At 38.0% G+C, this 12264-nt stretch overlaps 2 protein-coding genes across 4 annotated transcripts in view; both read left to right on the forward strand.

The window, feature by feature from the left end:
• Positions 1 to 1071: 1071 nt before the first annotated feature.
• Positions 1072 to 8629, forward strand: LOC112459850 (ubiquitin-conjugating enzyme E2 Q2). 3 transcript variants are annotated; one of them, XR_003041369.1, is made up of 7 exons: positions 1812 to 2445; positions 2512 to 2859; positions 2958 to 3117; positions 3763 to 3914; positions 4046 to 4343; positions 4414 to 4510; positions 7958 to 8629. XR_003041369.1 is itself a non-coding variant. In XM_025024199.1 (6 exons), exons 1-6 carry the CDS (start codon positions 1231 to 1233, stop codon positions 4443 to 4445), a joined length of 1152 nt encoding a protein of 383 aa, XP_024879967.1. In that variant the 5' UTR covers positions 1072 to 1230; the 3' UTR covers positions 4446 to 8629. The 3 variants fall into 3 exon arrangements, 2 of the variants coding, with proteins under 2 accessions (XP_024879967.1, XP_024879966.1); XM_025024199.1 differs by lacking the exon at positions 1812 to 2445 and adding an exon at positions 1072 to 1392 and having other exon boundaries at positions 4414 to 8629; XM_025024198.1 differs by having other exon boundaries at positions 1813 to 2445; positions 4414 to 8629.
• Positions 8630 to 9187: 558 nt separating this feature from the next.
• LOC112459860 (peroxidasin-like) overlaps positions 9188 to 12264 on the forward strand; it is a 124416-nt gene continuing 121339 nt past the window's right edge. Inside the window, exon 1 of the mRNA XM_025024220.1 lies at positions 9188 to 9587. The gene's annotated coding sequence lies outside the window, so the exon portion shown is untranslated. The remainder of the gene's footprint in view (positions 9588 to 12264) is intronic.

The following is a 12264-nucleotide window of genomic DNA, read 5'->3' on the forward strand; positions in this document are numbered from 1 at the left end:
AGAAGTAGAGCGGGTCAAACTAAATAGAAAAGTTCTGTATCATTTTGCGATTTACTTAATAATTAGTGAGAAATTAATTAATTGATCTGCGAATCAACGTACATCCATGCGATTGTAAACACGCGGCGAGGCATGGGGAGGAACGTGTTTCTAGCAACGGTAGCCAATGATAATAATGCTGGGTTGTCTTTTATCGCACGCTCATTCGCAGATCTTTATTAATTAATTTCTTATAAATAATTGTGAAAACGCAAATAAGAATTTTTCTATTCGGCTCCATCTACCCACTAGTGCTGTACACCTAATAATTAGAAATCCTGTATAATATATTATATGTTAATATATTTATAAATATAAATATAGATAGGTTCAATATATAAATTTCTTGAGTAGAAACTTAAAATTCCCGCGCTTCTCTTTCCCAAAGTTTGATCGATCGACTCTTGATTCTGTTCCGCGTTTTGATTTCTTCCCAGTCATTTTAATTCTTTTAAGGAACATATAATTTAAGCAACGAACCGAAAAAAATTAATTTAATTAAAGTCGTTTTTGCTGCGGGAAAATTTGATACAAAACTGCAAGCGATAGACCAACGGTGTGGATGGCCGTAGCGATTTCTTGCCAACTTTTATTGTTCTTTATAGAACTCATTGAAACACCGAGTTGTTTTACAACAAAGAAAACATCGATTTTTAGTTTTTGTTCACTTTTGTAATATAAACATTAAATATAAAACTTGAAGCATTAACAACATTTAGTTGCTGAGCAATCGTTGATGAAATAATTAAGCGTCGAGTGCTTATAAACGTCTATAATAAATTTAAGCTGAGTGCCTAAAGACATCAGTAGCAATCAAATGATTGTAAACTTACAGATCTCGGGGGACGGGGGGGAGGCTTTTAAAACCCATTTTAAACACGTCACGCGCGCGCAATGGCCCGTAACTTGTAACCACAGCCTGCACTCGCGCCGGAAGTACGTCACCCTGGGGACGTTTCGACCGACGTCGGCGAGATGGCGCCGCGTCGGCGGCGAAGTGCAACGAGCCCGCACGAGTGCGGCCGAGGCGGCTGGTCGCGGTCGCCATTTTGTTCGGGTAGTCATCGGAATCATCTTGTCTCTGTCACCACGGTTAATTCGTCCGTGTCTCGTTCGGACGGGGTAAAAAGCCGCCGACTGTGCCCGCCGTACGCCGTATACGCGCCGCTCCGCCCGTACGTCGCACCGCAAATGGCTTGTCTGAACACCCTCAAGCAGGAAATCAAAACGCTCGAATCCGTCTTCCCCAAGAGCCATGAGAGGTTTCAGATAATGTCTGCGAGCGTGGACGAGCTCAGCTGCAGATTCGTCGGTAAAAATGGGAAGAAGTACGAAATACACGCCAATATCACAGTAAGTGCAGTAACACACGCGCGTTACATGGCAAAGAAGGGACCGGGGGGGGGGGGGGATATCTCCGATTGTGCCGCTCTTAGGACGATCGTTAGGCATCTATCTTCTGTGAGTGAACGAGTGGAGTGCGTTGAGTATATACCGTATATACGGTACACGTTCGTTTCGTTTCGCCGCTTCGGTCCTCGTCTCGTTCATCCGTTCATCCCCGTTTCGGGCCGGACGGACGGACGGACGGACGGACAAAGGAGACGACGACACTCCGACGTTTGTTTGGTGGTGCCGCGGAACGGGATCCTCGCCGCCGAGATCGCTCGATTACCTGCCATCCCTCACGTCTCCCGTTCTCGATCGTCTCGCCACGCCGTGCGATCGATTTTTTCTATTCTCCTCCGCGAGGACTCCGTCGGCGGATTAAACGGCGCGGATCGAACGAGAGTCGATGCCCGTCCCCTCGCGCGGGGAGTATCCACCGTTCCGGGATCTCGCGGGCATTGTTTTTTTTTTTTGCCTTACACCGCATGTCAGAGACAAAGGTAGAGGAGAGAAGAGCACCCGGGGACAAAGAAGATCTCGCGCCTCGTGACGTTCCGCGTTTAGGAAACGCAATTCAATCGACGGCGCGGTCTTTTTTTCTCTCTTTCTTGTAACGTCGAGGCGCAACGGTGCCGCGTTTTCTGTCTGTGTACATACATACGTGTCCGCGATGTCAGCATGAGTAACGAACGTCGCAATCGAGCGCGATTCTTTTGCAACGCGCGTATATTTGCCTGTCGTACGATTACAGCGTGGGTATTTCAGCATCATTGGCCGATTACGCGACAGATGTCGGTGTGTGCGAGTTTATTTTTTTTTTTCGGTGTTTTTCTTGCGTGCGTGTTTAAATGTACATACAACGTGTGCGCTTGCGTGTCGTGTATGGCGAGAGGTACGGTTCTCTGTGTTGAAAGTTTGTTATCTTTCGTTTTACAACACTCTCCCGGGGGTTTCTACAATCCTTACAATACGGTCTCGGTGCAATTGAACCGCTTATGTTGTCCCGCGCGCGTTAAGGTATATGAATTGATTTTTGTTCGTCCCATCCATAACGCTGCATCAATATTAATGGTGTTTACGTAGGAAACCTATCCTTCAACGCCACCCGTCTGGTTCGCCGAATCCGAGGAGACTAGTGTTACGAACGCTGTACAAATTTTAAGTAACACGACCGGCCGCGACAACCATGTAATCAACCAAGTTGGTATCCTGCTGAAGGAGTTATGCAGACTACACTCGTTACCGGAGCCACCGGACGTCGAAAGGCTGAGAACCGCCTTGGATCCCTTACGTTTAGGAGGATCGAACGAAGCTGTGGCGCAGAGGATGGACGCCGAGGACCTAGACGATATCGACGAGGATGAAGAGAGCGAGACTGAAGAAGACCTTCATCTGGATATGGACGAAGGAGACGCTAATTCTAAGAATAAGGTAAAATGAGAGAAAGTTACACGATTGGTTTTTACTATTACTTTAGTTACCACTGTTGTTAATCTTTGTCTAATTGATCTCAATCTTTAATGATACAGAGCGAAGAAATGGACTTGGAACACCTCGCGACATTGGAAAGGTTGAGACAGAATCAGAGACAAGATTATTTAAAAGGATCTGTTTGTGGAAGTGTACAAGCCACTGACAGACTTATGAAGGAGCTGCGTGATATATACCGAAGTGACAGCTTTAAAAAGGGTATGTTTAAGTTTGTGACTACAATCAGGCCAAATTTTATTGATTATTATACGTGCATCATATATATACAGTTTGAACAACATTACGTCACATGAGACAGTTCCTGAGAAATATCCTCTACCTGATTGACTATAGACAATTTTGAGTTCTTTATATATCTAGTTACAATTAAAAATGAATTAGATGTTTTGTCAATATATTTTTAAATCTTGTGAAATTATTTGTTGTGAAATTTCTATTGGACTTTTGAAAGAATATGGCAGTTCATGATCTGATATGTCACTGTTTGTATTTAATCGGAACATATTTTGTGAACTATGACTTGTGTGATCCACTAGATGCTTCAAATGCTTCAGAGCATTATTTTTTTTGTTTAACATTTGATAAACAACAAGGATGAAATGTTTCCAAGAGCGTTTGGAGCGCCAAGTGGATCGCACCCTTGATATTAATCAGATATTGTCAGTTCAAAATTTTGTTGTCGAATCTAATATTTCAATGACAATTTTTATTCTATGAACTTTCGGTTTAGTTTATATGAGTTTATATAAACTTTTTTGTTTATTATGAGTTAAAAAAATTTACTTCAGAAACTTGTCAAAAGAATTTCGAAATATCCTACATGTATTTGATTTTTTCTTTCAGGAATGTATAGCATAGAACTAGTAAATGACAGTTTGTATGAATGGAATATCAGATTGATGTGTGTAGATCCCGATTCACCACTTCATAGCGATCTCATTCTTTTGAAAGAGAAAGAGGGCAAAGACAGTATTCTTCTCAATATGCTTTTCAAGGTAACTTATTTGTATATAATTAAACTTAAGATTTAAGCTTTATAATAAGATGTATTTATTAATTTGCAATTTTTAGCAATTTTATCTAAATTTTCTTTCAGATGTTTTATTCTAAATTTTTATTATCGTAGGAAACTTACCCATTCGAACCTCCATTTGTAAGAGTCGTACATCCTATCATATCTGGTGGATACGTTCTCGTGGGAGGTGCCATTTGCATGGAACTTCTTACAAAACAGGGATGGAGTTCGGCGTACACGGTAGAAGCTGTTATAATGCAGATTTCAGCGACGTTAGTGAAGGGGAAAGCGCGTATACAGTTCCAAGGATCAGGTGGCGCTGGCAAAGTGTGTGGTGGACAAGGCCAATACAGTTTGGCACGTGCCCAACAGTCATTCAAGTCTCTTGTACAAATACATGAAAAGAATGGTGAGAATTCACTTGTTTTATACTATGTTAATTCGTTAATTGTTACATCGCTCAAAAAATATTTCGACAGGTTGGTTTACACCTCCAAAAGAGGATGGCTAATGAAGACCGGATTGCGGAAAAATACCGAAGATATGATACATGCTTACAGCTGAGACTTTAATTCGGTGTGTGCCCAACAAGTAATTGTTATGATAATGATTTGATACACAAACACAGCAGTAACTAGGTAACTTAAGATACTGAATTAATCTAACATATAATTCCTTTGATGGCTAAAAAGGCTGCCGTACACCTTGGTTACGTATCCATATTTTTTTTCTGTCATTAGTAGTTAGATCGCGAATTGTATCGATAAATGTAAGGTATCATTTCGCTTGAAATTGATTCTTATGTTTCGAGAATCCCAGTTATTACTATATTGTAATATAGTAATTTTATGTACTCCTTGAAGATACATATGTTGTACGTGCGAAACGGTGTAACTATTCTGAAAAATTGCGCAATCGTGCTTCCTGTCTCTTTCACGGGAAAAGATTATGGTCGACGTTTTAGATCAATATATTACTGGACAAATTTTAAAATTTTTCCTTTTATTATTTTATCACTTTCCTTATTTTCTATAAATTATGTTCTGTGTATTTCAATGACAAGGCTATATTTCTTTGCTGTATATGCCGTGAACAAGTAAAAATAATGGTAGTGAAAATGCATCTCTTGAAGAAAAATGTATATTACTTATATTCTTGAAATCCTTTGCCAGGCATCTCGTAAATGCTATCCAAAAATTACGTGAGTACACACAACCAAAACGTTTCTTAAAAAAAAATTATGTGCAAAGAAAACGGCTAAATAGAATATAAAAGTATAGTTTTACTATCGGGAGGCTCTAGAGAATACGATCATAGAAGTTACAAAAGTCTGCAAGCTTTTCAGACTTGCAATTAAATATGTTTTGTAAAACTAATTTTGTCTATATCAATATTAATCAAGTCAGATTTTTGACACGAGAAGCGATATTTTTTTACATTCGGCGAATAGTATATTTCGTAGCGTTTTTGGATTAGATGAAACGTAGATCTTACAATGTTTGTATTGTATACGATGCAATAATTAATATGGATGTTTATCTTTTTGCATAGAACGTAAGAGTGAGAGTCAGATGCGAATATATAGATGCTGTAGTAACATATTTTCGTTTTTAAAATAGTAAATATTACAAAAGTTTATACGTTGGTCTTTTTTCTTTGCAATATTATCGAGACAAACGGCTTATAGCGTTCAATAATATATATGTATATCCCATTGTGTGTAATATTCAATCGAATATAGGAATTGTATAGATGTATATAACGCAAATACTCTTTAGAGTCTTTATCGGAGGGCATAAATGCAGTAGAAGCTTAAAAGTTTTGGTTGTGTGTTTCATCTACAAATCCATTCTAAAATCTATTCTCCATTATTTTCTCTATGACACAATCTATAAGATGTAAAATCATATATTGTATATGCAAGATATAATTTTTTTAATAAGAGATGCGCGAGCTAAAACATTTATTCATATGGAATTAATTCTTATGTGCAAATTTGTTTTCGAAGAACTGCGTGAGTTCCATGCAAATGTTAGAGTTCTAGTAATTACGAGAGGTAATTTTTTCAAGCGATTTACACGCACTCGGTAACAATCGACTATTGTTCGTGTAAGCGGTAAATGGCCAAAGTGTTACGTACGCACTTCTAAAGCGAATTTGTCCATTAGAATTAAATGTAACAATATAGTAATGTTTGTAACTTTAGTGAATCTAATTTTTGCTATCAATTATACCTGTAAAGGTATACCCCTTTTTCACAAAAATTGTATATCTGTTATCGGTAAATAGATATTTCCAACACGGCATTGAAGTTGAGTTGCTGAAATTGAAAAATTACGTTAATTGATAATCTTCAGATTTGTATCGCACTTCTAAGCATTTATAATGCAGTTTGTTTCGTACATACATACATAGATACACACGTCCTGGATTCATAACATGCATATACCACATACACATATATACATACGCATTCTGTTCCTTATGCTTCATCTTCCTACGTAATTTCGAACGCGTAGTTTCTGCGACCATCATGTTCATTTGCAAACACGTCAAACGTGAACATTTATGATTATATATCGATTAAGAGTAGTCATATTATTTTCATAAGAGTCGAGGAAATCTGTCATTTTCGTTGTAAATATCGTCAATCGAAACAACCAATTATGACGGTCCATAACTGTTATACTTCAGGGATTTTTATTTCAGACGTATTACTTTTTTTATAATATTATGTTAGGGTAACGTGGCTGCGTAATTATCGTGTTTGCTTTCGTTAGAATGAATGAATATACCTGAACGCCTATTAATCGTATGGAGATGGAGCAGTACATATGTTATTGGCAATAACGCATGTACGATGTATCAGTACACATGATTATCGGTATAACTGGATCGAGTAGCGTGGGTCACTAGGTTTCGTTCGCGGTACAGTTAAACTCGTTTGTGAGCAAATCGTCATATGAGCAGTATCGTCATATAAATAAATAGATTCTTAAGTATAGGTGTGCGATCATCGAGCTCGTTGTCAACGGGTACCCACGATTTGTACAGCCGCCACCCGTTTGACACTGAGTACTGGTTGTTCGACGTCGTTAAACGTTATGTTCTTTGCCAAAACTTCGTGTCGTCTGTTAAGTTTTATTTTTTTTTAATGTAATAAATGCGTATGATCGCGGGGAGCAACGTGACATGTGTATTTTTGCTACAAATATCATTAAGACTCTTCGTTTTCTTAACACGACATTCGACATTCGGTTCTCGCCGAATATTCGTGACGATTTCAGAAATCTCAGAGTCTCGATGTAAGGTTTAACATGTCGCACGCGATTAGTTCGAATTAATTACATTTAATAAACGAGATAACTACACGATTGACGAGAGGTGCGTACTAAGATAAGATAATAATTCCGCGCGCGGAACGTACTCGGGATTCGTTCCGGATTAAACATTTTTGACGAGAGAATGTGAGCCTAAAGGACAAGTGGAAGTTTTGAATTAGTCGGTTATTACATGACTCCGGGATGCATTTCTCAAATCTTTAGATTGTGTGTGGTAATGTAGTTGTCAAATTTTTGTTATGTATTCGAGGGTAATCTTTCTATTTGAAGACTGAATAAAAGTAGAACTTGAACATACTTTTCTTCCACGTTACATTTGTAAAGTGTGTCTTTTACGCGATGGTTGGAGATTCGCGAGCATGAGAATAAAAGATACTCGAGCAATTTATCCGCGTCGAATGGGGGACTTTCTACGTACTTGTGAATATGGAAACATGAATTATGAAATTGTGATTCTTGAGATTTTCGTACGAAGGCATTAAGTGCCAATTGGGAAGGTGGATATACATATCCCATTCCGAGATGTATTTGTGGCAAAAATAGTCGTCTAAAGTCTCTTCCAAACCAACTCATTTGTTCCAACTTTTCACGTTTCGCTAATGACGTGGATATGTTTATTATGCGTTAAGTAAATGCGAATAATTGATTGATGTAATGACAAATTATTTCTTTTTGTTTAAAGGGAGAGCACCCGGTTCACGCGGAACATAAATAAGTGAACTGAAGCGACTGTAAAAACATGATACAAGCATACTTATGGAAATTATTACATCCACGTGTACCTGGTTACAGATCCGCATTCTTATCAAGACAGAACGACAAGTTATAATCTGCGTTTCGCTTGAACCGTGGTATTTGATCGTATCCATTTGATACTCGGGATGTAACGACTTTGTGTATCGTGTTAAGTATATGATATAACTTAACTCTCATATTATAACATTTTCTGACGAGGGTATAGACTTCCGGATTGAAGCAGTGTGTGTATGTGTGTGTCGTACGCGTCGAGAGAAATCGCGATTAGAATTTTCTTTATTTTTAGTTCTGGTCGCAAATCGTCCTCTCCACCTTTTCCGCAAACGTTATCTTGGGTGTCGTTTCTTTTCTCGACGTAGACGCGATGACGATCCCCGAGTCTAAACCCATAAGTTAACTTATGTCTCTACTCTGTCTGCGTACCTATTTGCGTAATTAACTCATTGGTCAACCGAGAGATCGATTAATTTTTGTTAATCGGTCGCGTCGTCTTATTGTCAATATCTATAATCTTAAGAGTACTCTACGTATCTTAAATCTGCTCCACTTGTATATCGTACCATTACTGATTTGAGTGAAAGTTTCCATAATTCTAATATATCGAGCATTATACTTTCTCTCTCTTTCCTCCTCTCTCTCTCTCTTTCTCTCTTACACCACAATTTCACGTTAAGTTACGTTAATTATTGTTTAGGAGAACGCTACGAAACACAAAAAATAAAGATTTTAATAAAAAAAACTTATTTGAATTGTGTACATATACATACACACGTGCGCCCTTTTTATATTTACAGATACATTGTCAGGATATGACGAATGATTAAATTATCGCGCCGTCTATCGTCTCCGATGATTTCCAATTTAATTTTCAATATATAATGAAGAACGCTAGTAAATTGTGAAATAAGATTCCATGTACCGACGAAGGTAAATAGTGGAATATATACGATTCGAATCGTGGCGCATAAATGAGATGCGCGAAACTTTTGAAATTTAAGACTCGGAGCTACGTTCAGTACGCGTGGAGATCCGCGGCGTGAAATCTGGAGATCAAATCGATCGAGGTCATCGATAGAAGACTCGGCGCTACGTTCAGTACGCACTACGCGCGAAGATCCGCGACACGATAGTAATGTCGTCACATTCGTCACGACCTTCGCGAGTGGCAGATCGTCGGAGAGTTACGCGTCGCCTCGCCGCGATAATCAAGTACGTACATCCGTCGAAAAATCGCTGATTTAAAAAGAAGTAACGTAAGCACGCCGGTGAAAGAATTATCGTCACGTTTTGTGCCGCGTTCGGGTCGCGACGCGACGTGACGTTTCGAACGTCGAAGGGACGACGGAAGTTTCAATTCATAATGAATACCGCGCGTTCGGCCGGCCGTATTTAACGCGTTTATCTCGCCGTTCTCGCGTTTTTCTATAATATCGGCGTTCGCGACCATCGAGCGAGCATTGTGTTTGATAAATGATTCACGGTGGCCGTCGAAGCATCACGATTAACGTCAGATGCGTCGGATTAAAAACTGGCGGAAATGGCGGATATGGCGATCGGTAAGTTACGTTCGTTTTTTCGACTCGGCGCGGCGTGCGCCATTTACTTGCGATTAATTAAGAGCGCAATCGGGATTATTGATTGAGCGTGTTTTACGAAGCGATTTAAATTCTTCATCTTTCGCAGAGATCTATTTTATTAATTTATTGATTTCACGAGTAATTATATATACGAGGTCTGTCTGGGAAATGCGTCTGAACTTTTCAAATAGGAAGTCTCCCGGCTCATCTAATTGTAAGAGCCTATTCAGCCTTATCGCCTTCGGAGTACCGCCCCTTCATTCGGCATGATACGATCACGGCGCTGCTCTCTGCTGGTGTTTCTTCCATGTTTTGAAACATTCTTGGAACGCTCCTTCGCGAATTGAATATTACGCAGGCAAATTTTCTTTAATCGAATCGATTGACTCAAAATGATGGCCTTTAATTAATGCACTTCACATAAATTCGTTGCTCGTGAAAATCACTCGTTTCAATCAACATAAAAATCGCGCGCGGAGCACATGGTCACAAAATCAAATAAAACACAAAATGACTAACCGGAAGTAACTGGTATAGATTTCACTATGAGGTTTGCAGATCTTGTCGCTGGAGCGTAGCACAAGCTGCGTCTCACTAAAGCCGTGTTTCAAAATTCACTGCCAGTGTTGGGAATCTACAATACACGTAACGTATACTACAGATATTCAGCGTTGACAATCAATTTTGGCCTATGGAGCTTTCCAACCAATAGAGTATTTGGCTTATGTACTAAAGGGCTCTGTGTTTCAGCCGTATTGTAAGGCGTTGGGGTCTATCCAGACAAACTTGCACAAGTGCATGAGCATATGCATAAGGAAATAGATTGATCAATTTTTTTATGCACGTGTATATGGACCAAACCATTTCCTTATGCATATATATATATACAATATATAGATTATGATAGTACGATCACGTAAATACATTGCTGTTTGTAGATTACTATGTAATGCTTAAAGAAATCAGGCCTTTATATTTTTTATAATAAAAAAAAGAGACTCCCACACAACTTACAGCGTTGGTGCGCTATTTCAAAAGTTAGGGAATTTTCCAGATAAATCTCGTGTATGTATAATAAATGAAAAATTTATTGAACGATTTATTTCTTTAGTTATTTTATCAATTTTTTCTATAATCTTAATAATTTATTAGTCTTGATTTTATCAAAGATTTTATTTGGATAAGATGGATTAGTGAAAATATTTTAATCAATTTTAATGACATGATGAGAGAGATGGATTTATAATAATTATGGTAATTTAATAATTTATAATATGATCGTGATAATTTAATGATGATAGAATAATGAAATAATTTTCACGTAAAGAAATTGCTCGATTAAAACATTTTTCTACAATAACGAATGCATTTTGACAATGTCTTTTATAATTGACGCCTAAGGCTACGTTTCGATATTCACTGCCATGCTGAAAATCTATAGTATACGTGACGTAAACTATAGATTTTCAGTACTGGCTGGTGAACATCGAAACGCAAGCCTGACTATCAAACAATTTTTGTAATTATCATGAGGTAATCATGTTCGTTCGAGATAATCATAATCATAATTCTAATCGTAATCAATTATCATTTGATACATCTAGGATGAGTAATGCGTGAATTTTCTATATTTATTATACGAAGTAAAATAGATTGTCGCTTTACGGTTTACGACTGGGTCCAGATCAAGTGAATGGAGTGCGAATCCGCGATGTTCGCATTTGATTACATTGCGATTAATCATAACCATTCATAACAATCGATGCTTAGAATTTTTCCACTGAGCCAACCAATCAAAAGGTTCTATATTGATTTTGGCAATTATGCGAACGATTGAATGCCATTTGTTCGCATCCACTGAAGCAAGCTGTTCATCCGTGCTCGTTCGCTTCGTCCGGATCTAGTTTTATCCACGCAAACGCGCGACTACACAATTGATAATACCAGAAATATTTGTAAAAATAGAACGTTCCATTTTTCCGGTGCTTGAGGGGAAAGAAAGTAGCGCGAAAATAGGATTTCGTTCTGGCTATCGAATTTTTACGACATTCGCGCAAAGCTTGTTTACAGAAAGCATCGTGCTGCTTTCGAATCCCTCTTATCTCCCAGTTTTCACAGCTAGTGCTTTATTCACCCAACTAACGTCAAAAACAGTGTTATAAAACAGGTTGATCGGACGGTCTCTCCTCTCTTTAATTAATTATTTAATCAAAAGACCGATAAGAGATCTTTCAGGCTCCAATATACTTGTATAAAATTAACTTACGTAAAACTCGTGTTAATCGGGATTAGACTGATTGGCCGTAGAGCTAAAGGAAAAGTCAGATTCAGAACATAAAGTTTTTTCGCAAATCTTTTTCTTGTATATACATATATATACAATATACATATAGAAGCGTGTAAAAATATATTAAAATTATAATAAAAAATTTTATTCTTGTAAACTGAATTCTGTATCATAATGGATATTCATGTAAAATTGATATCGGGAGAATATCTTTTATGAATAATATATATACATATAATATTTTAATTAATGAAACATTGATATTACTGGGTTCCGTATAACCTATCGAGAAAAATATCCCGTGTGCACTCGTCATGATTGCACAAAGGGGATTTCAAAAGTGAATTGCATTTAGCTCACGTAATTAGT

The sequence above is a fragment of the Temnothorax curvispinosus genome, unplaced genomic scaffold (assembly GCF_003070985.1).
Source record: "Temnothorax curvispinosus isolate PA1 unplaced genomic scaffold, ASM307098v1 QBEX01010178.1, whole genome shotgun sequence".
Lineage (NCBI taxonomy): Eukaryota > Metazoa > Arthropoda > Insecta > Hymenoptera > Formicidae > Temnothorax > Temnothorax curvispinosus.